This window comes from Tupaia chinensis, unplaced genomic scaffold, assembly GCF_000334495.1.
Source record: "Tupaia chinensis unplaced genomic scaffold, TupChi_1.0 Scaffold000056_1, whole genome shotgun sequence".
Taxonomy (NCBI): domain Eukaryota; kingdom Metazoa; phylum Chordata; class Mammalia; order Scandentia; family Tupaiidae; genus Tupaia; species Tupaia belangeri.
This window is the reverse complement of record NW_006159514.1, coordinates 2440707-2464138: the sequence shown is the minus strand read 5'-3', so window position 1 is coordinate 2464138 and position 23432 is coordinate 2440707. Positions and strand designations below refer to the sequence as shown.

The 23432-nt window shown below is 43.1% G+C and overlaps 1 protein-coding gene across 1 annotated transcript in view; it reads left to right on the top strand.

The window, feature by feature from the left end:
* Positions 1 to 23432, top strand: part of MYO3B (myosin IIIB) — a gene marked incomplete at its 5' end in the record, with an annotated part of 536872 nt that overhangs the window by 223254 nt on the left and 290186 nt on the right. The window contains 6 exons of the mRNA XM_006141497.1: positions 1677 to 1803; positions 3115 to 3325; positions 4106 to 4253; positions 5471 to 5624; positions 7432 to 7520; positions 11546 to 11675. Of these exons, the coding sequence (XP_006141559.1) occupies positions 1677 to 1803; positions 3115 to 3325; positions 4106 to 4253; positions 5471 to 5624; positions 7432 to 7520; positions 11546 to 11675 (859 nt within the window). The remainder of the gene's footprint in view (positions 1 to 1676; positions 1804 to 3114; positions 3326 to 4105; positions 4254 to 5470; positions 5625 to 7431; positions 7521 to 11545; positions 11676 to 23432) is intronic.

The window sequence follows — 23432 nt, the reverse complement described above, 5'->3', positions numbered from 1 at the left end:
AATCTCTTAAAAAAAAAAAAAAGAATATCACTCAGAATAGCTAAATGGAGAAAAAGTGCATAAGATAAGGTAAATGGAAAGAGGCATGGAGCTTCTTTGCCCTCTGGACACATCACTCTCCATGTGTTCACCAACCTGGAAGCTCTCTGAACCCAGTTGTTTTGAGGGGTTTATGGAGGTCTCAATACACACACGTGATGATTAATCATTGGCTATTGCTAATTTACTCAGTCTCCAAATCCTCACTGCTCCCCAGAGGTCAGGATGGTGAGGGGGCTGAAAGTTCCAACCCTCTAAACACACAAACCAACCCTCATCCTGAAGGTATCTAGGGGTCCACCAAGAGCCACCTCATTAGCGTAAGCTCAGATATGGTTGAGAGGGGCTTGTTATGAATAACAGAAGACCCCTTTCATACCCATCACTCAACCGTTTCCAAAGCTCTTGTGCCAGGAACTAGGGACAAAGACCAAATATATATATTTCTTATTGCATTACAGTATCACAGACAATTTCTAGTGAATCATTAAAAATATTTCCTAACTTTGATACTTCATCATTTAACTTCATCCCAGTTAGCTATCAATGAATGCCTTATCCTAACTGTTTTATAAAAGCTCTATTCAAAAGAGATGGACATACCTTTCTGGCTTTGATGAAAGGACCACATCTGAATTTGAGGGCTGGTATTAATTAGGGTAAAGGTTCAAAGTGACTTAAAGAACGAGGATCGATTCTGTCTTACATAACCATTCAGAGCTAAGAGATGCAGGTAGCAGAGCAGCTTATTCCAAATAATCTTTGGTCTGAGGCATCCTTGCCCAATGGCATGGTTGAGGCTGAGTTGCTGAAAGTTCCAGTTCTCAAGAATTTCTCTTTTAAGGTTTTTGCCATAAGGTACATGTGCTCACTGGAGAGAGACCGTGAGAGGGAAAGTAAGAAATCACACTCCCAGCCAGGGGGATAGCCATGCCACAATCCCTTCTTCTCCAGTCTCCTATGATCTGGGGCACACATGCACACACATGCACCCAGCATGATTTTCTTTTTGTAGAGGTTTTTGTTTGTTTGTTTGCTATAGGATGCATGTGCTCGCCAGACAGACAGAGAGAAACATAGAGACAGAAAGCGAGAAATCACCCCCCGGGGGGATGGTCATACCACAATCCCTTCTCCTCCATTCTCCTCTCAGGATCTTGGGCACACACGCACATGCGCCTGGCGTGAGTTTTAAGCCACCGGGTCCGGGATGCGAACCGCGGTCGACTACGTGGGAGTTCAGCAACATAGCCATTACGCTAACTGTTGGTTCCCTCCAGCATGATTTTCAAGCTGCCAGGTCTGGGACTCAAACTGGCCGGCCATGTAGGAGTCTAGTGCTATAACCACCACGCCATCAGTTGGCTAGCAGTAACAAGAAAGAAAACATGGAGGAGACATGTTCCCTCCCATAAGGCCTGGACCCAGAAGTAGCCCACGTCATTCTGCTCACTTCATTGTTAAAATGTAGCTACACAGCCACTGCTAACTATGAGGAAGGGTGGGAACTCATCTGTATGCCCAGGAAAGGGGAAGAGTGAACTTTAGTAGACAACTAGAAAGTTCTATACAGGGCTAGCGCATTATTGGTTTGGTGGGCAGTGACCTTCACACATGGTTCTTGGTGTCGTTTTCAGGAGGTGCACTCGGTGTATAGAATTTTGTCTGGGATTTTGAATATTGGAAACATTGAATTTGCAGCGATTTCATCTCAACATCAGACAGACAAAAGCGAGGTGCCCGATGCTGAAGCTTTGGGAAATGGTAATTGTTTGATGCTATGTGTTGTGTTGCCAAAGAACACGTTTCTCAAGACTGTAAAATATAATGGGGTGGTTGCTGGTTCTTCTACTGGCTCTGGACATTTTCACTAACCAGTCTTTCCTGAACGAGGCCATGTGGAATATCAGTGTTCCTACCATTCGCTGAACATGAGGTGTTCTACAGAAAGGAATTCCATGGCAGGGGACTTTGGGGTGGTAGTTGTCAACCTTGGATGCTTTTGAAATTCATTTATGAATTTTTGAAAAAAGTAGGTAAGATTGGGTCCCACTCAGAATCCACTGAACCTGCATTTGTATCTATAGGACAGAAAGCAGGTACCTGTTTCATTTTTAAATTACACAGATAATTACAGGTAATTACAGTGGTAAAAGAACTCAAATCCTCAGTTATAAAAAAGCAAACAATCCGATTTAAGTAAAAACGTTTTTATGTTAAGCTGCAGTACTTTTTTTTTTTAAGTTTTTGCCATAGGGTACATATGCTCACTGGAGAGAGAGAGACAGAGATAGAGAGAAAATGAGAATCACCCTCCTCTTCTAGAGGGGTGGGGGGATGGCCACACTGCAATCCCTTCTCCTTCACTCTCCCTCTGGGATTTTGGTCCTTCTGGGATTTGGGGCATGCACACATGGATAACTGACGTGATTTTCAAGCCACCAGGTCCAGGACTTGAACTATGACTGGCCATGTGGGAGTTTCGCCTTAACCACTGTGCCACTTGCTGGCCCTGAGCTGCAGCACTCTTTAGGGCTTTAAGTATACTAATGTACTTTGTGACTACCTAAGAGGAGAACACAGTCCACTAACTTATCTGATAAAAGACCATCTCCTCCTCGTTCATGAAACACCTATGAAGGGCTTTCAGAACAGTTTGGGGGACATGTGTCCGTGTGGATGCTTCTTGGGGTTTAAATCCGAGCTCGTTTATCTTTGACTCTCATGTGCCTAGATAGAGCCTGGCACATAGTAGATGCTGAATAAATGCTGTGAGACTGAATGAATTCCCGGTGTCATTCTTTTTTTTTAAGAGATTTTTGCTATAGGGCATGTGTGCTTGCTGGAGAGACACTGGGAGAAAGAGAGACAGAAAGCAAGAAATCACTCCCAAGGAGGATGGCCTCTCTGCAGTCTCTTCTCCATTCTTCTCATGGGATCTTGGGCATGCATGCACATGCACCTGGTGTGAGTTTTAAGCCACTGCATCTGGGACTTGAACCGCAGTCGGCTCTAGCAACATAACCATTATGCCATCTGCTAGTCCCCCAGTGTCATTCTTACTCTTTGTTCCAGCTGCCTCTGTTCTCTGCATCAGCCCTGAGGAGCTCCAAGAGGCCCTCACCTCCCACTGCGTGGTCACCCGGGGTGAGACTATCGTCCGTGCCAACACTGTAGACAGGGCTGCTGATGTCCGAGATGCCATGTCCAAAGCCCTGTATGGGAGGCTCTTCAGCTGGATTGTGAATCGAATCAATACGCTCCTGCAGCCAGACAAAAACATATGGCAAGTTTCCCTAGGAAGCAGCAGTCTTGGGAGAACTGTCATCAATGGCTCTTAGAGTTTGCAAGGAAAAAAGCATTTGGTCCTCTCTGAGGTTTTCTTTAGCAAAGTTTTCAGGCTCTCTCCTTTAAACGGTGCAGTAAGGTCTGGGAGAGCTGGAAGTGTTGGCTGAGAGGCCAGTGACTGACAGAGCACTGAGGTGTGGGTAGGAGAGTAGGTGTGGCTGGGAACTGGGCACCTGGGTTCTCAACGAAGCTTAATCAGCTACATGTTCTAAGTCTGTTTCCCCATCTGTAGAATGAGGATAATACTACTGATATCTTCTTTATAGCGTTTTTAGAATAAAACAAGATGTTTCATAAAATGTTTTATGGCATGCTATATTACTACTACTACTTTTTATCTCCTGAGCATTAAGGATTTCCTATATTATGGAAGAATTGACAGCATCAGATTCTAAAAAAAGACTCTTCCAATGAAGCTTTGTGAGCAGGTAGTTGGAAGAATGGAGGAGCAACAGCTGCAGCCCCTACAAACTGGTCCTTCTTTGCTCTGTTTTATCTGTGGAGCTTCTGAGTATGATCTAAAGGACTTGGGAATACTGTTGAAGGACCACAGGAACGAACAGTTTCAGATACGAGCTGTTGGTTCCCTTGAAAGTGGCAGGACACTGCTTTCCACTAGTGGGTGGCACGCATGCAGATGCACACTCAGGCACATGTATGCTGATCATCTGTGATGAAAGTTTTTTTCCCCTGAAGAGTTTTATTCTCTCTTATGTAGTAATGCAGACGATGGAATGAATGTGGGCATCTTGGATATTTTTGGATTTGAGAATTTTCAGAGAAATTCATTTGAGCAGCTCTGCATAAACATCGCCAATGAGCAAATCCAGTACTATTTCAACCAGCATGTCTTTGCTCTCGAGCAGGTAATAGTGAACTCTGAACTAACTAAACCTGATTGGGGAAAGGTGTCTCAAGCTGCCCACATGAGAAGGAAAACATTTGCAAGTCAGTCTAATAAGTAAAAGGCTCTAGAGAAAAACCACTGGTAAGGTGGTCCTGTCAAAATAAATAGTCTAAATTTGGGCTGGAAAAAAAAAAAAAGAAGTCTTGTTTTCTGTGCCAAGGTACATTTCTTTACTTCAGTGGGTTTCGTGACAAGTGAATTATTTAAATGTTGCTTCAAAATGCTTTCATGCATTTTGCTCAAAATACTATTTTTTTCTACTTTATTTAACTAAAAATAAGTGTGTCCAAAATGACAGAATGATCTTAAATTGCGGACATACGTTTTTAACTATCAAACTAGCCATTCTCAGCCCCCACGTCCTGTGTACTAGATCCCACAGTACCTGGAGAGTGCCGCCAGGAAAAAGCTAGGTGTGTTCTTGGTTTTCTAGAAATTAAGTCTTTTCCCTGTGAATTTAATAGTGAGAAGCTAATGGACCCTGGAAGAGGGGCCCCTTTCCTGGGGCAGTGACCTATTTAGTGGTCTGCTCCACCCCAAGCTTTATTACACTTTCTTTTGTTTGAAGGAATTGCAACATGAAACATTCTAACCAACCCGTTGGGTGTAGGGATAATTATTTTCATATAGTGGTGAGGACACAAACTATGATGAGATAAATGCAAAGACATGGAGTGAAAAGACCAGTATTGGCTTTACCCCTGGAGCTGGGTCAGTTCGTGGGGCACTTCTCTCACAGCCCACCCTGCACAAAAATCTACTTCATTTCAGTCAGATTCCCTTCTCTTATTTCCCTGGGGAATCGGTTTTCCAGTTTTCTACCCTAGATGATTCAGAAGATAGAAATCTGCTTTCTTCAGGGTTCAAATCATGTTTGTCACTGCAGAATTTATTTACTTAGTTTTATTTTCTTTCCGTATTAGTCTCTGATTATGAGTTCCCAAGTCTATGTTTGGGAGCCATCTTTCATTAGCTTTAGCTACTTAGGCCCCCTGTAAATCAGACTTAAACACAGCTTCAACAGTGTCAGATGCAGAAAATCCCTTTACCTACACGTGGAACACACCTTTTCCACACACATTCAACGTTGCCAGATGTGCGACGTCCATGCTGAAGTATCCTGGAGGTACCGAGGCAAGTCTGGACTGGAGAGATTCACCGTCCTTCTCCCTCCAGATGGAATATCAGAATGAGGGCATTGATGCCGTTCCTGTGGCGTATGAGGACAACCGCCCACTCTTGGACATGTTCCTCCAGAAACCCTTGGGACTGCTGGCACTTCTGGATGAGGAAAGTCGGTTTCCTCAGGCAACTGACCAGACCTTGGTGGGTAGGTACCTTTCCAAAGCAATGCATTTGCACTTAGAATGGAACTTGGCTTATGTCATCAGATCAGTGTGCTTTAATGAATTTACCTTATGTATTTTGACTACCTGGTAAATATAGATATATATTTAAAAGTATAGATCTTTTTTTTAGAAAGATTTTTGCTATAGGGTGTGTGCACTCCCAGAGAGACAGACAGAAAGCTAGAAAATAACCCCCCAGGGAAATGGCCACGCTGCAGTCCCTTCTCCTTCATTCTCCTCTTGGGATGTTGGGCATGCACTCGCATGCTCTCGGCGTGAGTTTTAAGCCACTAGGTCCAGGACTCAAATCACAGTCAACCATGTGGGAATCCAGCGACATAAACATTACGCCATCTGCTGAGCCCCAGTATAGATCTTTTTTAATTGAATTGAAACGTCCTGGTAGAATTTGGGTCTTTTTCTAAGAATTATTTTATTTTATTTTATTCATTATTATTATTATTATTTTTCAAATTTGATCGGGGGTCGGGGTAAGTTACCTGCTGGCCTCAGAATTTGGGTTTTTTTGTTTTTTGTTTTTTTTTTTAGAGAGAGAGAGATTTTTGCTATAGGGCACATGTGTACTCACCAAAGAGAGACAGACAGAGAGACAGAAAGCGAGAAATTACACCTGGGAGGGATGGCCACACTCGATCCCTTCTCCTCCATTCTCCTCTTGGGATCTTAGGGGGACACGCATCCACACACATGCATGCCTGGCATGAGCTTTCAGCCACTGGGTCCAGGACTTGAACTATGGTCAACTACGTGGGAGTCCAGTAATGTAACCATTACACTATCTGCTGGTCCCCAGAATTTGTGTCTTAAAGCAAATTATCACCCTTCCTAAGCTCTCCCCACTTTCCTTCCTGCCAGCACAAATACTATTACCCTATGTTTGCATTTTCACACCTTCCTTTCTTGTTTCCCATAACCAATGCCTGCTTCCCCTCCCTCACGTTCCCTATCTTTGCCTAGAGACTCACTTCCCTCTAACCCAAGTTAGTGCAGAAGCCTCTCCCAGTCTCCTGGTTTCCAGGCTCATACTCGGGCATCTCAGCTAGCTTAGTCTTTCGAAAGTTGCCTTCTCGTTAGGTCACTGTTACCCGTGAGACGAGGAGGTGGCCCTCTGTTCTTTGCCTCTTGACCTCCTTCTTCTCAAATCTCCAGTTTTACATGACCTTTGTTCCTCGCTTTGATCGTGAAATCTTCAGGACAATGAAACCTCCGCCCTTGTATGCCTTTAACACTAAGCACAGTTCTCATCCCTGCCAGGTTCCAAACCACAGCAATACACAATGATTTGTTGCGTGAACCCTAGAAAATTTCAAGCCTTTTCTCCAGATGAAGAATTGATCTTTGGGAGAGATTCACTTCTAAGAGTCAAAATTGTTACTCTCAGTGGTTTTCCTTTTATCTGTAGTATTGTCCCGAGTTGTCAAGATGGATTTAAACCAGGGTTATCTGCTATCCACGAGACATTTTCATGATTCTAAAGTCAATTGACAGGGCCTCTGGTATCACCAATGTCCTTGCTAGCAGTTCTTAGAGACAGCAGAACATATCCTCTTAGGGCACAGCCTGACTGACGACAGCGCCATGCAACTAAACAAGGAGGCCGTCGTAAATGCCCTCGAAATGGGTGACCTTTCTCATACTGTCATACAGTGATATGTTAGGCTGCTCTGAAATCTCTTACTCTGCCTTGCTGATGGCACAAAGAGCGTGTTTTTATTTGAAAGAGCAAACAATTCATATTGTAACTTTCCAACTTGCAAATCCACGCAGATAAATTTGAAGATAATCTGCGATGCAAATACTTCTGGAGGCCCAAAGGAGTGGAGCTGTGCTTTGGCGTTCAGCACTACGCTGGAAAGGTGAGGCGGGCGATGCTTGTTAGGTTTGAATCTGACCGTGGGTAGGTGTCCCTAATGCCCTGTCTGTGCCAAAGCTAGAAAATAACCCCCCAGGGAAATGGCCACGCTGCAGTCCCTTCTCCTTCATTCTCCTCTTGGGATGTTGGGCATGCACTCGCATGCTCTCGGCGTGAGTTTTAAGCCACTAGGTCCAGGACTCAAATCACAGTCAACCATGTGGGAATCCAGCGACATAAACATTACGCCATCTGCTGAGCCCCAGTATAGATCTTTTTTAATTGAATTGAAACGTCCTGGTAGAATTTGGGTCTTTTTCTAAGAATTATTTTATTTTATTTTATTCATTATTATTATTATTATTTTTCAAATTTGATCGGGGGTCGGGGCAGGGAAAGTGAGAAAGAAAGTCTCCAGACCTGGGACTCAAAACACAGTCATTCATGTGGGAGTCCAGTGGCCCAATCAGTTACCTGCTGGCCTCAGAATTTGGGTTTTTTTGTTTTTTGTTTTTTTTTTTAGAGAGAGAGAGATTTTTGCTATAGGGCACATGTGTACTCACCAAAGAGAGACAGACAGAGAGACAGAAAGCGAGAAATTACACCTGGGAGGGATGGCCACACTCGATCCCTTCTCCTCCATTCTCCTCTTGGGATCTTAGGGGGACACGCATCCACACACATGCATGCCTGGCATGAGCTTTCAGCCACTGGGTCCAGGACTTGAACTATGGTCAACTACGTGGGAGTCCAGTAATGTAACCATTACACTATCTGCTGGTCCCCAGAATTTGTGTCTTAAAGCAAATTATCACCCTTCCTAAGCTCTCCCCACTTTCCTTCCTGCCAGCACAAATACTATTACCCTATGTTTGCATTTTCACACCTTCCTTTCTTGTTTCCCATAACCAATGCCTGCTTCCCCTCCCTCACGTTCCCTATCTTTGCCTAGAGACTCACTTCCCTCTAACCCAAGTTAGTGCAGAAGCCTCTCCCAGTCTCCTGGTTTCCAGGCTCATACTCGGGCATCTCAGCTAGCTTAGTCTTTCGAAAGTTGCCTTCTCGTTAGGTCACTGTTACCCGTGAGACGAGGAGGTGGCCCTCTGTTCTTTGCCTCTTGACCTCCTTCTTCTCAAATCTCCAGTTTTACATGACCTTTGTTCCTCGCTTTGATCGTGAAATCTTCAGGACAATGAAACCTCCGCCCTTGTATGCCTTTAACACTAAGCACAGTTCTCATCCCTGCCAGGTTCCAAACCACAGCAATACACAATGATTTGTTGCGTGAACCCTAGAAAATTTCAAGCCTTTTCTCCAGATGAAGAATTGATCTTTGGGAGAGATTCACTTCTAAGAGTCAAAATTGTTACTCTCAGTGGTTTTCCTTTTATCTGTAGTATTGTCCCGAGTTGTCAAGATGGATTTAAACCAGGGTTATCTGCTATCCACGAGACATTTTCATGATTCTAAAGTCAATTGACAGGGCCTCTGGTATCACCAATGTCCTTGCTAGCAGTTCTTAGAGACAGCAGAACATATCCTCTTAGGGCACAGCCTGACTGACGACAGCGCCATGCAACTAAACAAGGAGGCCGTCGTAAATGCCCTCGAAATGGGTGACCTTTCTCATACTGTCATACAGTGATATGTTAGGCTGCTCTGAAATCTCTTACTCTGCCTTGCTGATGGCACAAAGAGCGTGTTTTTATTTGAAAGAGCAAACAATTCATATTGTAACTTTCCAACTTGCAAATCCACGCAGATAAATTTGAAGATAATCTGCGATGCAAATACTTCTGGAGGCCCAAAGGAGTGGAGCTGTGCTTTGGCGTTCAGCACTACGCTGGAAAGGTGAGGCGGGCGATGCTTGTTAGGTTTGAATCTGACCGTGGGTAGGTGTCCCTAATGCCCTGTCTGTGCCACGCATGACATTGCTTGCAGATTTCTTTCTCCTTCTAGTTCTTCCTGAACAACTCACCATAACTCCCAAACTTTCTCAGTGGTGCTGCCCACAGAAAGTCGCTCTGGCATAGAGACAGTTTCTCACTGAGGTGGCCCACAGAGCTGCCATCTGCTTCTCACCTGAGGTTTGGCCTAGAAGTGACAGCTCTCCAGAGAGAAAACATATTACAGCTTTTCACAGCGTTTAACAGTGAACGTGCACGTTCTGAAGTCATTTGGAGACGTGTAGGTAATGGAGGAGGGTTAACAGCACAGTGGGGTTCAATTTTTAGCACTTTAAGCATATGTCTACAGGCCACCAAAAATGTCTAAATGAAAAGGGGAAAAAATTCACTCATCATCCAGATGTGAAACTTTTACAATGTTAACTAAAATTTCCATTTTTTTCATGCATTATGCTTCAGTCTTAATTTCAAGTTCCCAAAGCAGATTAGGGAGTGACAGATTCCGGAAACTCTAGTCCCATAGCCAACAATTTGGTGCTCAGGTTTGCTCCCAAAGGAGCCATTTGAGTTGCGGCTAATTGGTTCCTGTGAGGTCTGCTGCAGCCTTGCATCCAGAAAATGGGTAGGAGTTCAATAAAAGACATTTCAGCTTATTTTTTTTACTTAAGATGTATCAAATTATCTTTCCTATTCACATTGCAACATTGTAATTAATTTTGCCTAGCAGGATGCTACTGGAAAGGTAATTCTAATATTATGGCATGGATTGCTTCTCTCCACATAGTACTTTATGGTATCTATGCTATGTTTTTGTTACAAATTACAATCCAATTTTTGCCTTTAGTTCAATTTATATTAGCATTGGTGTCTGACCATGTATTAATGCCGTCCAGATATGAGATACCAGCATCCACCCTGACCCCCTCTCCCCGTCCTTCTCCTCTGCCTCCCACTCTTCTACCTCTCACTGCTCTCCATCTGTTGCTTCCTTTTATTTTTAAAATTATTTATTTAAATTCATCATCATCATCATCATCATCATTATTATTTAACTTTACCAGAGACAGAGAGAAAGGGAAAGCAAGAAAGCAACCTGCCAGGTCCGGGACTGGAATCGCGGTTGGCCATGTGGGAATGTGGGAATGGGCTTTAACCACTATGCCACCTGCTGGCCCCAGTCTGTCCTCTTTTACACCTATTTCTTTTCTTTCTTTTTTTTTGGAGAGGTTTTTGCTGTAGGGCACGTATGCTCACCAGGAAGACAGAGAGAGACAGAAAGACAGAAAGCGAGAAATCACCCCCCCGCCCCGCCCTGGGGGGATGGCCATGCCACAATCCCTTCTCCTCTATTCTCCTCTTGGGATCTTGGGCACGCACGCACATGCACCCGGTGTGAGTTTAAGCCACCAGGGTCCGGGACTCGACTACGTGGGAGTCCAGCGATATAGCCTTTACGCCAACTGCTGGTCCCACCTATCTCTTATCCACCAGTTTTCCCTCTTTATCTCCTTCTCTTTTCTTAATTTTAGGGAAAAGGATTCTTTTCTCTCTGGGCTCTGTGTTCTTTGTTGGATTAATTTACCATTCAGAGCTTATTCGTAGCTCTTATTTGTAGGGATTATTTGGTGGGTATTTAAAGAAATTTCTCTCAACTAGCTCCCCTCTGTGTCAATCCCGTGAGCATCTTGGGAGGCAGTGAGCGAACAACCATTGTCAGCATAGAGCCAAATTGCCTGGTTTTGTTGCCTGCCTACCACTTGTGAAATCTATGAGCTCTTTCTAGACTTCCATTGGCCCACCAGCAAAATGGAGGCAATAATAGTGCTTACATCCTAGGACAGACGTTTTGTGCCTAGTGAGAGACCAATATGATTTAATAATTCTAATGTGCTGTACTTGTATAGGACTCTTTTCCTCAAAGAGCAACTGGAAAAGAAGTTAAGATAAACTGACCTGCCAGAATTACAATGTTTTCCCCGTATGGGTGCTCTGGTTCAAAAGCGTGGCTATGTCAGGACGGATTCTATACAGAGGTCGATTAATGACTGACCAGACAACTTGCTACTGCCCCAGTGACGGGCAGTCGGCCTGGCTAACTTGCCGTTTGCTCTTTGTGTTGCAGGTATTATATGATGCTTCTGGGGTTCTTGAGAAAAACAGAGACACTCTCCCTGCTGATGTGGTTGTAGTCCTGAGAACATCAGAAAACAAGCTTCTTCGGCAACTCTTCTCAATCCCTTTGACCAAAACAGGTACCTGGGAACCCTCTGGCAGGTCTGGTACCCTCTGACAGGTCTGACCCTCTGATGCCTGCACAAGCCCAGGCAGTGTTTTCTAGTTAGTATCTAAACACCGCCAGGGCCACACTAATAGCCGTAAACTTGGGAAAGTAAGGATAAGGGTCTAACTAGGTTCAAGAAAAAGAGTGATTTTGTGTGTGTGTGGTTTGATCACACAGCCTCAGTATACATACATGTGTGTACATGCACACCTGTGTACGCGTTCCACATCTGCTCTTAGACGTCTCACTCTCTCTGCTTGCCTTTTTTCATTCTTCCATTTATAAAATCGTATATTATCATCAATTCATGCTAAACACTATAGGGTAGTCTCAGTTTACCTAGAATCATTAGGAATCATTATCATATGACCCCAAGTGAAGGGAGTGTGACAAATCAAAGACCATCTGATCATGGGGTTCTCAGATGTCACCTGTCCAACTTCCTACCCAGTCACTGCCCCCCCTCCTCTAATGTGGAGCAGGCCCATCACGGTCCTAATGCATGCCTTTACCCACTTATAGACAACTTCCACTTAGCTGCCTAGTTAGCCCTCGTGCCGTGAAGCAGAAAACCAGGGCCAAAGAACAGAACTTTGGGGTCTCTGCTGTCCTGCCTGTCTGGGAGTCTGCTATCTTTAATTGGGTGGCCAACTGATTTCTCTCATAGCTCTACTCGAAAGGTAGTAATATTTTTTTGAGGTTAAGTCTGGAAACAGCTGTGGGGATGCTTCTAAGAAAGGAAGGGGAGAAGGCTGATCCATGGCCCGGTGATTAAGGGAACCAGATTCCACATAGCCGACTATGTGATTTGAGTTTTGGACCCAGTGGCTTGAAAAACTCACCATGCACAAGTGCGTATGTGCCCCAGATACCAGAAGGACGAAGAATTGGAGGAGAGGGAATTGTGATGTGATCACATCCGAATGAAGGATGTTTTGTCCCTCTCTCTGTATCTCTGTCTCTCTGGCAAGTGCATGTGCTCTCTGTTAAATTTAAAAGAAAGAGATAGAGAGAGAAAGGAAGGGAGGGAGGGGAGAGACCTCTTTAGCATTGTTTATCCATTTTTTTCCTCTCCTTTCCACAACTCTCTAGAAATCATTGGCATCTGTGTCTAACATGGGATCTTTGCATGCTAAAAGAGAGTGGCTATGAGCTCTGATTTTAGCAACCTGTGGGGGAATGAAAACCTGGCTAAAAAAATAAAGCCACAGCCTACAACCTTTGCTTTCTCTTAACTTAGATGGAAAGTTGAAACCAGGCTCTTAACTTTCTTCAAATATGCTCCTATAGACAAAAATACAATAGCAGCAGCTGCCCATCAGAAGGCTGCTCACCAGTTTCTTTCCAGACCTTCCTGGGAGCAGCCAAGATTTAATTCTTCATGGACTCCTCGGAACACAGGGGTAGGTGTGGGCAGAGCTGGCTCGTCATGCTCATCGGAAACTTAAAAGGTGTACACTCCTCGGGCAACGTCGATATCACTAAGGGACATTCTCTCTGGAACAGTCTACCCAAATGACGCCTCATGGCATTTATTTCCTCTTGTAAATATGTGGAACGACTCCGCAGATTGTTGAACTTTGGAATTTCCGATTTTTCACCCATTGGCAGAACAAAAACTACTTTGCGGCCTGGGCCACTAGGTGTCGCTATGTAGAAAGTCAGGCTCTGCAGCAAGCTCCGCTCCCCCTAGACTCTCCTATGGAGGGGAGGAACGGGAACAAAGAGAGCCTCCGCGTCTTTTTCTTTTCATTTTATTTTTTGCCTTCTCCCAGAGAGCTTTCCTCCTGTCTTGTAACTTTCCGAATTTTGCCTTGAAACTGCACTCACACCACCTGGAGGAAACAAAAGTGGAAAATAAGGCTAGAAACAAACGTGATATCCTGACAAGCTTCCTTGTATTCCTGATTGCATATTATGCATAATGATTTCTTTGAAATCCTAAACTTTTCTTTACATGTGGAGTATAATTAAGAAACCACAGAGAAATGTCAAAACTAATAAGCGTGATTATGTTTTCTTCTTTTGGAATTTACTCTTGAAAAACGTATTCCATCCAGAGACATTTATAGAACAACTTCTAATAACGCGGCACTGTCGAGGCAACAAGGAGAGAACGTAGAGGCAACGGTAGTGTGGCTTTGCCCTAAAGCAACCAGAACTTTTTCTTTAGCCTTCACTTTTTAAACATTTTTCTTAAAGATTGTTACTGGGACAGCTGGATCCCACATGGCTGAAAGTGCTGTTCCAATCCTGTATCCAGCAGCTTGAAAAATGTGTAGGGCACATATATGTGTGCTCAAAATCTCAAGAGGAGAAGGAAGGAGAAGGGCTTGTGATGTAGCCAACCCCAACCCCAAGGGTGCTTGCCTTCTCCTCTGTGACTCTCCATGAGTGCATGCACCGATAGCAGAATTTAAATTAAAAAAAAAAAAAAGGAAAAAAGAAAGAAAAGAAAAGAATAAAGATCGTGGGCCAGTAGGTGCTGTGATGGTTAAGATACTGGATTCCCACATGGCCAACCATTGTTTGAGGCCCAGACCCAGCAGCTTGAAAATCACAACATATGAATAGACAAGTTAATGCTTTAAATAAACAAATACAAAGTAATTTTTAAAAAAAGATTGTTACTTTTTTTTTTCTAGTTTGCCAGAGCATAGCTGTGCTTGCCAGAGAGAGATACTGAGAGAGAGAGAAAGAAAGTGAGAAATCACCCCCTCATGGGTAGTGGTCACACTGAAACTGCAACCTTTTCTCTTCCGTTTCCCCCCTCCTTTTGAGATTTTGAGCATGCACACACTCACGCCCAGAGTGTCTTTCAGCCTGCTAGATCTGGGGTTCTAACCACATGGTTGGACATGTGGAATCTAATTACCTTAACCATCAGGCTATGGCTGGCCCATTTTGCCTTTCCATCTAGAATTGGGCATTAATTTATCTCCTGGCCATGAGAGTTGCAATCAAAACTCAGTTTCTAAGTGATCTACATCCTGTGTTAAATGTTGGAATGTTAATTGTCTAAACTATAAAAATTCCCATAATTGGGACCAGTAGGTGGCGTGGTGGTTAGGAGTGCTGGACTCCCTCATGGTTGACCATGGTTCTAGTTCCAGATCTGGTGGTTTGCTTTCTCACTTTCCCTCTGTCTCTCTCTTGCTCTGTCCTTCTCTGGTCAAATTTAAATAAGTAAATAAGTAAATAAAACTAGATAAAATAATTCTTTTTTAAAAATCCCCGTAATATATACATACATATATATATTATGGGGATATATATATATATATATATATATATATATATATAGGAGAGGTTTTTTTTCTATAGGGTGCATGTGCTCGCCAGACAGAGAGAGACATAGAGACAGAAAGCGAGAAATCTCCCCCAGAGGGGATGGTCACGCCACATTATATTTTTTAGCTTTCCTATATTACAGCCTTGAAGGTGGGAAACCTCCCTGGACAAAAATTGGTTGTGATGTTTTTGCTGAAATTGCAAATGCTGGCTTTGGGCGCTTACCTCTTATGAAGTACATCTTGGCATTCTTGTTTAAAAGCAAGGTCCCACACATCCTTGTGTTTTGGAAAAGAGTATGCTAATATTTTTGGTGAATGAGAAACATTTTTATTCTGACATTAAAGTTATATTTATCCTGCTTCAAAATCTTCAATAGCTGTTATATCAAAAATCAAACTGGGTACTAGTTCAGCGAACATAGATATTATGGACAATTACTTTATGAACCTTTTTTGGGAAATGAACTACAGGGAGGGGAAACGATCAAATTTGGGAAGCTTTGGAGGCTGTTAGCCCCAGCCTTACAAAGAGGCTCAGTGCTAGACTCCTCACTTCCATAGGAGAGGATGCTTGTTAAGAAGACTCCTGAGGGACCCGGTCGATGTGCTGACTCCCGCTCCTGGTGATGGTTACATGGATGTTTGCTTCTCGCGTTCGTGCTGTAAAACGCTGTTTATTGATGTTTCGGATCCTTTTCTGTATATCCACCCCACTTCACAGTAATATTTTTCCCAAAAGATAGAGAAGTCCCCTTAAAATGCATAGAAAACCTTTCATTTCTTTGTTGAAGGAGTCTTTCCACTTAAGTTGAGGTTTCCAGATGGCTAAACTGCTCCTGTCCTTTGCTTTATCAGAGAACTCCAGGCTAACTTTTCTGTCTTTTCAAGTTAGCCTCCTCTGGGTTTCTGGGCAGATAACAATCCCTTCATGAATGGATATCGGGAAACAATATTGGGGCGTGGTTTAATCTTTTATCGAAGTTGAGAGGATTAATGTATGTGTGTGTGCATCCATAATATGAAATGAAAGATAGTGATCAAACTGGCGTTTTCCTGTTTCTTGAATCCAGGGTACATCCTGGAGTACTGCTGTACATCCCAGAGTACTGAAGAGATTTAAAAATTTGGAGGCCCGACTGCAGTAGTGCACAGACAGCACCATTGCTAGGGAGGCTGGAAACCCCACGGGACGCCTGGGCTCAGTTCCCAGTGTGAACATGTCAGTTGCATGTGCCTGTGATCCTAGCCAATGGGAGGCTGGGGCAGGAGGACTGTGACACACTGTAGCAAGACTCTGTCAGAAAAGGCCTCTCGCTGTGTCTTTCCCTTTCCCTTTCTCCCTCTCTCCAAAACAAACATAGGGAATGAACTCATGAGGCCCAGAGTTGCAGGAGACAAGGCTCCTTCCAGGTTTCTGTAGCCCTTACCCAGGGGCCCCTCCTGCTGGTGCACCCCCATGTTTGGTGGTGGAGATGCCTGGACCTGAGATGCACATTCTCGCTCCCAGGTTCTCACTGACATCAGGTCAACAAGCAGCCGTAGTCAATATGGATTCTCTGTGCTCCTCTCTCATACTTTTTTGTTTGTTTGTTTTTGTTTTTGTTTTTGTTTTTGTTTTGTTTTATAGCTCTGTATTTCCTAAGGAAATATAATGCTTCTAGCTCTTTCATCACAAATTCACCCCGTTCAATAAGTTCTTTGATCTTCTCTGGGTCTTTCACATCTTTGTTTTTAAGGAAAGCATTCTTCAAACGGCTTTTTAAATAGTCTGCTCCTTTTGGATAGTCTCGTCCAAGATACAGCAGATGTTTATAAAGACTCAATACTTCTCCTCTTAAAGAATTGGCCATTCTCATTTGCCATAGAAATTATCCACTTTTATACATAACATACGCACTTTCCGGCAGGCCACAGCCGTAAAAGCCTCCGACCGTTTCGACTCCTCGGTCCGTCCCTCCTCTCTCATACTTTTGCAGCTACTTCTTTTGCCTGTAGATGGGCCACTTCAGACATGATGAAATGTTCTTTGTAATTTTCCTGTTGATAGAAAATTCTCTGAAGATTTTATGTGTGAAAATTCGATGTGGCAGCAACACTGCTTTCTAACCCTTCAGCTGGGACTTTTCAAACTGAATGATCTAGGTAGAAAAACATTAAAAGGAAAGATGTTATAACAAGGTTTCATGGCATATTTTCCTGTTTGGAGAATGTTCCACTTGCTACTAGTAAACTAGAGAAAAGTTCAAAAGGCTCAGGGTAGGGGACAGAAGAGGAGGTTTCAGAAGGAACTTGAAAAATTCATTTCTATCTTTGAATCATGAATTCTGACTTCCAAATAGTATTTGGAGGTTTTAAAGGAGTCAGGAACTTAGGAGGCACTTGAAGAAAAAGAAGTAGCACCAGGAGGAACATTCTCTGAACCTCAAAATCTTCAGAACCTAGAACTGAGTTATGCCCCCTTTGCATCCTGTCAAAGGATGCTCTGGTCTCTCCTTTGGAATTTCCTCTGCCGTGAAACCTCAACAGTGAAGTCTTTCTTCTTTTATTGAAAGTTGCTTTCTTTCATAAGAGCAAGAGCTGGGGTTGGGGGAGTGGGTACAGCGTCTCCAATAGGACTCTCACTGCTTGCCCTCCCTACTCCTGCTCCTAACCTTCCCAGCCAACCAGGGTCATAGGTACAGACACGTGGCATTACAGGGTGACCAGGGGACTGCCCTTGTGATCTTCCCTGTGGATCCAGCATAATTTGAGCAGCACATCACCACTGCACCACGGAGCCGGCCCTGATCTCCCTTCTTTTTCTTTTCTTTTCCTTTCTTCTTTTTTCTTTTTCTTTTCTTTTCTTTTCTTTTCTTTTCTTTTCTTTTCTTTTCTTTTCTTTTCTTTTCTTTTCTTCTTTCCTTTTTGTTTTCCTTTTCTTTTCTTTCCTTTCCTTTCCTTTCCTTTTCTTTTCTTTTCTTTCTTTTCTTTCTCTTTCTCTTTCTTTCTTTCTTTTTAAGGTTTTTGCCATAGGGAGTGTGCACTCACCAGAGAGACAGAGAGAAGGAAAGTGAGAAATCACCCCTGGAGATTTCAGTCCCCGCCCACTCTCCATTCTCCTCCTGGGGTTTTGGGCATGCTTGCACACATACCCAGCATGATTTTCAAGCCACCAGGTCCAGGACTTGAACTGCGGTTGGCCATTTAGGAACCCAGTGCCTTAACCACCATATCACCTGCTGGCCCATCCTTTTCTTGGCTTCTATTAGTTTCCCTTTTTATTTGTACAGGGGGACAAGATGACCCCCCCACACACACACACCTTATAATAGCTGCAAAGCACTATAACGCCGTGACCACTGAAATCCTTGCTGCTGATTGTCTCCTGCTTCTAGGAGTAAGCTCTTAAAAGGATACCTTTTGGTAAATACTTCTCAGAGTTTTCATCTTCCACTTAACTGTTATTCCCCTAACAGGGCAGTTCAGAAAAAGGGTCTGGCAGGATGAGCTGAAAATAAACAACAAAGTCTCAGGGCCACAAACCTGGATGGTGCCCAGGTCTTCTGAAAGGGAAGCTCTGCTGAGTGAGTTCCTGGGAGCAAGTTTTTCCTCACACAGAGCCTGCCTCCTTCTATTTAATGTGAGAGCATGTCTCAGTCAATATATACTTCTGTAGTTAGGATCTGTCTAGATGTACTGCTATTCATAGGTACTTTCTAGAAGGAATAAAAGAAAGTTCCAGCCCAGAATGGCCAGAGACAAATAAATAGGGCCAAACCCCAAAATGTGCAAAGGAAACACAAAGTGTTGAACAGCATACAAATCAGTAAGTCAGGCAATAGAAACACTATGTCTATGCAAGCAAACATAGAAGGAAAAGTCAGGAAAGTGGTGTAGGTCGGCATGGGGAAAGTCTTCATTTAACTAAGAAAGGCTTCTTGGGAAAAAAATTCCAAAGTAGGAGACCAGAGAAAAATGGGCAATCATTGGGCAATCTCATACTACATTGAGAGTAATGAGGCAGTCTAAGCCTGGTTCTGCAGCACTGGAAAGAAGAGAGAGGTGGAAGTGGGATGCCTGAATGAGTAAGATGCTGAGGAAAGGTCTTTTGGGTAGAGGGAGGATGTGAGGAAGAAGCAAAACTGAAAAATGATGGCAGACAACTGACCCAGAGGTGGGCTCAGGATGCTGATCTGAACTGCTGTGGGTGTCAGGGTGGGCTCCTGAAGAGAAGAACTTCCAAATGAGAAAGAAAAAATTGAGCAGGAGTGTTTAAGACTAACAGTAGGCAGAGTGCACCCAAGTCTGTGTATAACTGTGTGGGAATAGACATTCAATAATTTTACATTCTCGATTTAGATCTGGGATCTGGCTTGAGTCATTTTGGAATAGGGGTGAGATTTGCACTGATTTATTTCTAATGAGTTTATTGCATAAGTATGTAAGTATATTGTTCCAAAACCACTTGTTGAAATAACTATGCTTTCTCCATTGAATTGCTTTTGCACCTTTGTCCAAAATCAACTGGTGGGCCTTGCAAGTGGTGTGATGGTTAAGGAACTGAACTTCCACATGGTCAACCATGGTTCGAGTCTCAGACCTGGCGACTTGCTTTCTTACTTTTCTCCTCTCTTTCTTGCATTCTTTCTGTCTCTCGCTGGTGAGTGCATGTGCCCTATAGCAAATGAAATAATAATAATAATAAAATAATTTTTAAAAAATCAATTGGTTACGTTGTGTGGATCTGTTTCATTGATCTGTACATGTCTCCTCACCAATACCACACTGTCTTGACTATTGCAGCTTTGCAGTAAGTCTTAAAATCATGTAGTGTAGTTCCTTCAACTATATTCTTTTTCAAAATTGTTTTGGTTAATCCAGTTTCTTTGATTTTCCATATACATTTTAAATGTAGTTTGTTTATATTTATCAAAAAAAAATCATGCTTGGATTTTCATTGAAATCCCGTGAAATACATGGATCAAGTTGGGGAGAATTGCCAGTTTTGGTTTGGTGAGTCTTCCAATCCATCAACATGGTATATCTATTTATTTGGACCTCCTTTGACAATTTTTTTCCTTTTTTCAAAATTGCTATAGGGTGTGTTCACTCATTGAAGAAAGACAGAAAGGGAGAGACAAAGTGAGAAAGTACCCCTCCAGGGAGGATGATCATGCTGCAATCCCTTCTCCTCCACTTTCTTCTTGGGGTTTTGGGCACACACATGTGCACCTGGCATGTTTTTCAAGCTGCCAGGTCTGAGACTCAAGCCACACAGTTGGCCATGAGGGATCTAGCCACCTGGCTGGCCTGCTTCTTTGATTTTTTTAAATCACTATTTTGCTGTTTGGGCATGCAGATTCTGTCCATGTTTTGTTAGATTCATACAAAAGTATTTTTGGAAGTAAGATAATTTTCTCTAAAGTTTAATTTTCAATTGTTCAATTGCTAATATGTAGCAATACAGTTGAGTTTTGATATTGACTCTATCTCCCACAACCTTATTAAACTCACCAGTTCTAGGAGTTCTTATTTTGTTTTGAAAAGTTTATTCACTTATTTTATGAAACAGAGAGACAGAGATATGGCACTCAGACAGACTCTCAATGCTGCGATCCATCCCCTGCTTTCAGCCAGCCCTGGACTGTGGCATACACACGCCTGGTGCACTCAGGGAGGTCTCTAGACTAGACAAGTAACCTTCCCATGGGAGCCTCACAGAGTGTTGCATTTGACTGCTGTGCTACTGCTTGGCCCCATTTTTTGCTTTTGTCAGTCTTACACAGACAGTCATCTTATCTGTGAATGAGAACCCTTTTATTTCTTCCTTCCCAGTCTTATGCTTTATCTCTTTTCATTGCCCTATTTCACGAGCTAGGATTTCCAGTACAATACTGAATAGAAGTGTTGAGATGAGATGGGTCAGCTCATGGCATGGTGGTTAAGGTGACTGGATTCCACATAGCCGATTGCATGGTTCGAGTCCCAGGCCCAGCAGCTTGAGAAACACATTGGGCACATATGTATGCATGTCTAAAATCCTTACTGGAAAGAGAAATGAAGAAAAGGGATTGTGGTGTAACCATTACCAAGGGGAGTGCTTTCTCACTTTTCCTCTCTCATTCTTACTCTTTTGCAAGTGTACACACTCTCTGACAAAAAGAGAGAGAGAGAGAAAGAGAAACAAAGAAAGAAAAAAAATGGGGGCCAGCAGGTGGCATGGTGGTTAAAGGTGCTGGACTCCTACATGCTGACCATCGTTCAAGTCCTGAACTTGGCAGCTTGCTTTCTCACCTTCCCAAACTCTCTCTCTCTCTCTCTTACACACACACACACACACACACACATTCTGCCCCTCTCTGGTCAAATTAAAATAAATAAAGATAAAAAAATGAGTCTTAAAGGGGAAGAAAAAAGTGGTGAGAGGAGATATTCTTGCCTAGCTGCTTCTCTTCCTTCAGGCCTTTTCTCAAAACCTATCTTTCTTGGTTAACCTATCTAACATTTCAACCTGTTTATTAACATTTTACACCTTCATTCCTATTTATTGTTCTCCTTAGCATGTATCACTACCTTACATACCACTGGGTTGTCGGAAAAGTCATGACATTTTTCTATGCAAAATGCATCAAGATTTTCCCAACAACCCAATAAATACATCTTACTTATTTATATTGCTCATTCTCTTCCTTTACTATAATGTAAACTCCAAGATGGCAGTGTGTTTTTATCTGGCTTGTTCATTACTGTGTCCTCAAAGCCTTGAAAAATACCTGGCATACAGTAGACTCTCAATATATATTTGCTAAGTGAATGACTAGATGTTGAACCAGATCTGCTGCTATTCACCTGTGTGCTTTCTGTCCTCCTGATCTCAAGGGCTAAACTGTCCCTGCTCTTGCTCCAGGATACTACTTGTCTTCTACTCCTTCCTCTCACCATCACCAGCACTCGGGCCCTGCAGTCCTTCCTCCTCGTTTCTGCATATACATTTCTGCTTTCAGTGTGCTCATCCTCATTAACATGGCTTCTTCCATGTCTTGACCCCTCATTATAGATTGAATGGTGTTTATTCCAAAAAGAGATATGTTGAAGTCCTACCACTGGTACCTCAGAATGGGACCTAATTTGGAATAGGGTATTTACAGAGGTAGTCATGCTAAAGTGGGATCATGAGGATGGGCCCCTAATGCAATATGACTGGTGTCCTTATGCAGAGGGAAGATCTGAACGTAGAAACACACACAGGGCGAATGCTGCCGGAAGAAAAAAGTGGAGTTCAGAGTGACACATCTCCAGTATCTCTCCCCTGAACCTTCTGCGTGAACTCTCTACTTCTTGTCTAGCTTCATATAGCCTAACAGCAATGGTGCTGTCTTTTTAAAAATACAGGGCAAGGGGCCAGAGGTGGCATGGTGGTTAAGACGCTTGACTCCCACATAGCCAACCATGATCCAAGTCCTGGACCTGGTGGCTTGCTTCTTACTTTCCCTTTATCTCTCTGTCTCTCTGGTGAGTGCATGTGACCTGTAGCAAATAAAATAATAATACTAACAAATAAAATTTTAAAAAGTCCGGTCAGATCATGTCACGTCCCTGTTTTAAACTTCCTGTGGATCCTCATCACGCCTAGAACAAAACATAAACTCCTTTCTTTGCCTACAGGAGTCTCAATTAATCTGTTTCTGTCTGCCTTTCAGTCCCTGCCTCCTTGAACTCTTCCATTCACTCTCTGTCCTCATTCTGTTCTTCAGATATTCCAAGTGTTTTCCTGCCTCTGATCCTGCTACTCACTCTGCTGGAACATTCTTTCTGCAGATCTTTATAGGTCTATCTCTATCTTGTGTTCCAGAATTTAGTTTAAGTGTCACTTCCGAAGAGAGGCCTTCATTCACACAATGGAGAGTAGCCCCATGCCTCCCACTCACTCTATCACAGCCCACATCAGGGGCTGGCACATGTCTGTCTGTCCGCACGCCACTAGCCAGTAAGCAACTTGAGGGTAGAGAGCCTTTATTGGCCATATTTATTACAAATAGAGCAGTGCCCAGTGTGTAGGATGTTCTCAATAAATACATGCTGTATAACTCAATAACTACGACCAGATGGAGCCTAAAGCTGCAATTCAAGTCCAGACTGCCTATCTGAGGCTCCGTATGAGTTTTCTTTTTTTTTTTTTTCACACCACAGTCCCTTCTCCTCCATTCTCCTCTTGGGATCTTGGGCACGCACGCACCGCACCCGGTGGTTTTTTTTTTAAAATTAATTAATTAATTAATTTATTTATTAATTCACTTTACACCATCACAACACACAAATGAATTTTCCATCCAAAATACACTGTGCATTGTCTCAATCAAGTACATCCACATATATGTTCTCAGCAAATAATTTTCCAATTCTTACGTCCTGCATACCTTGCCCTTTGTCTTGCCATCCCTGATTCCCCATCCCCC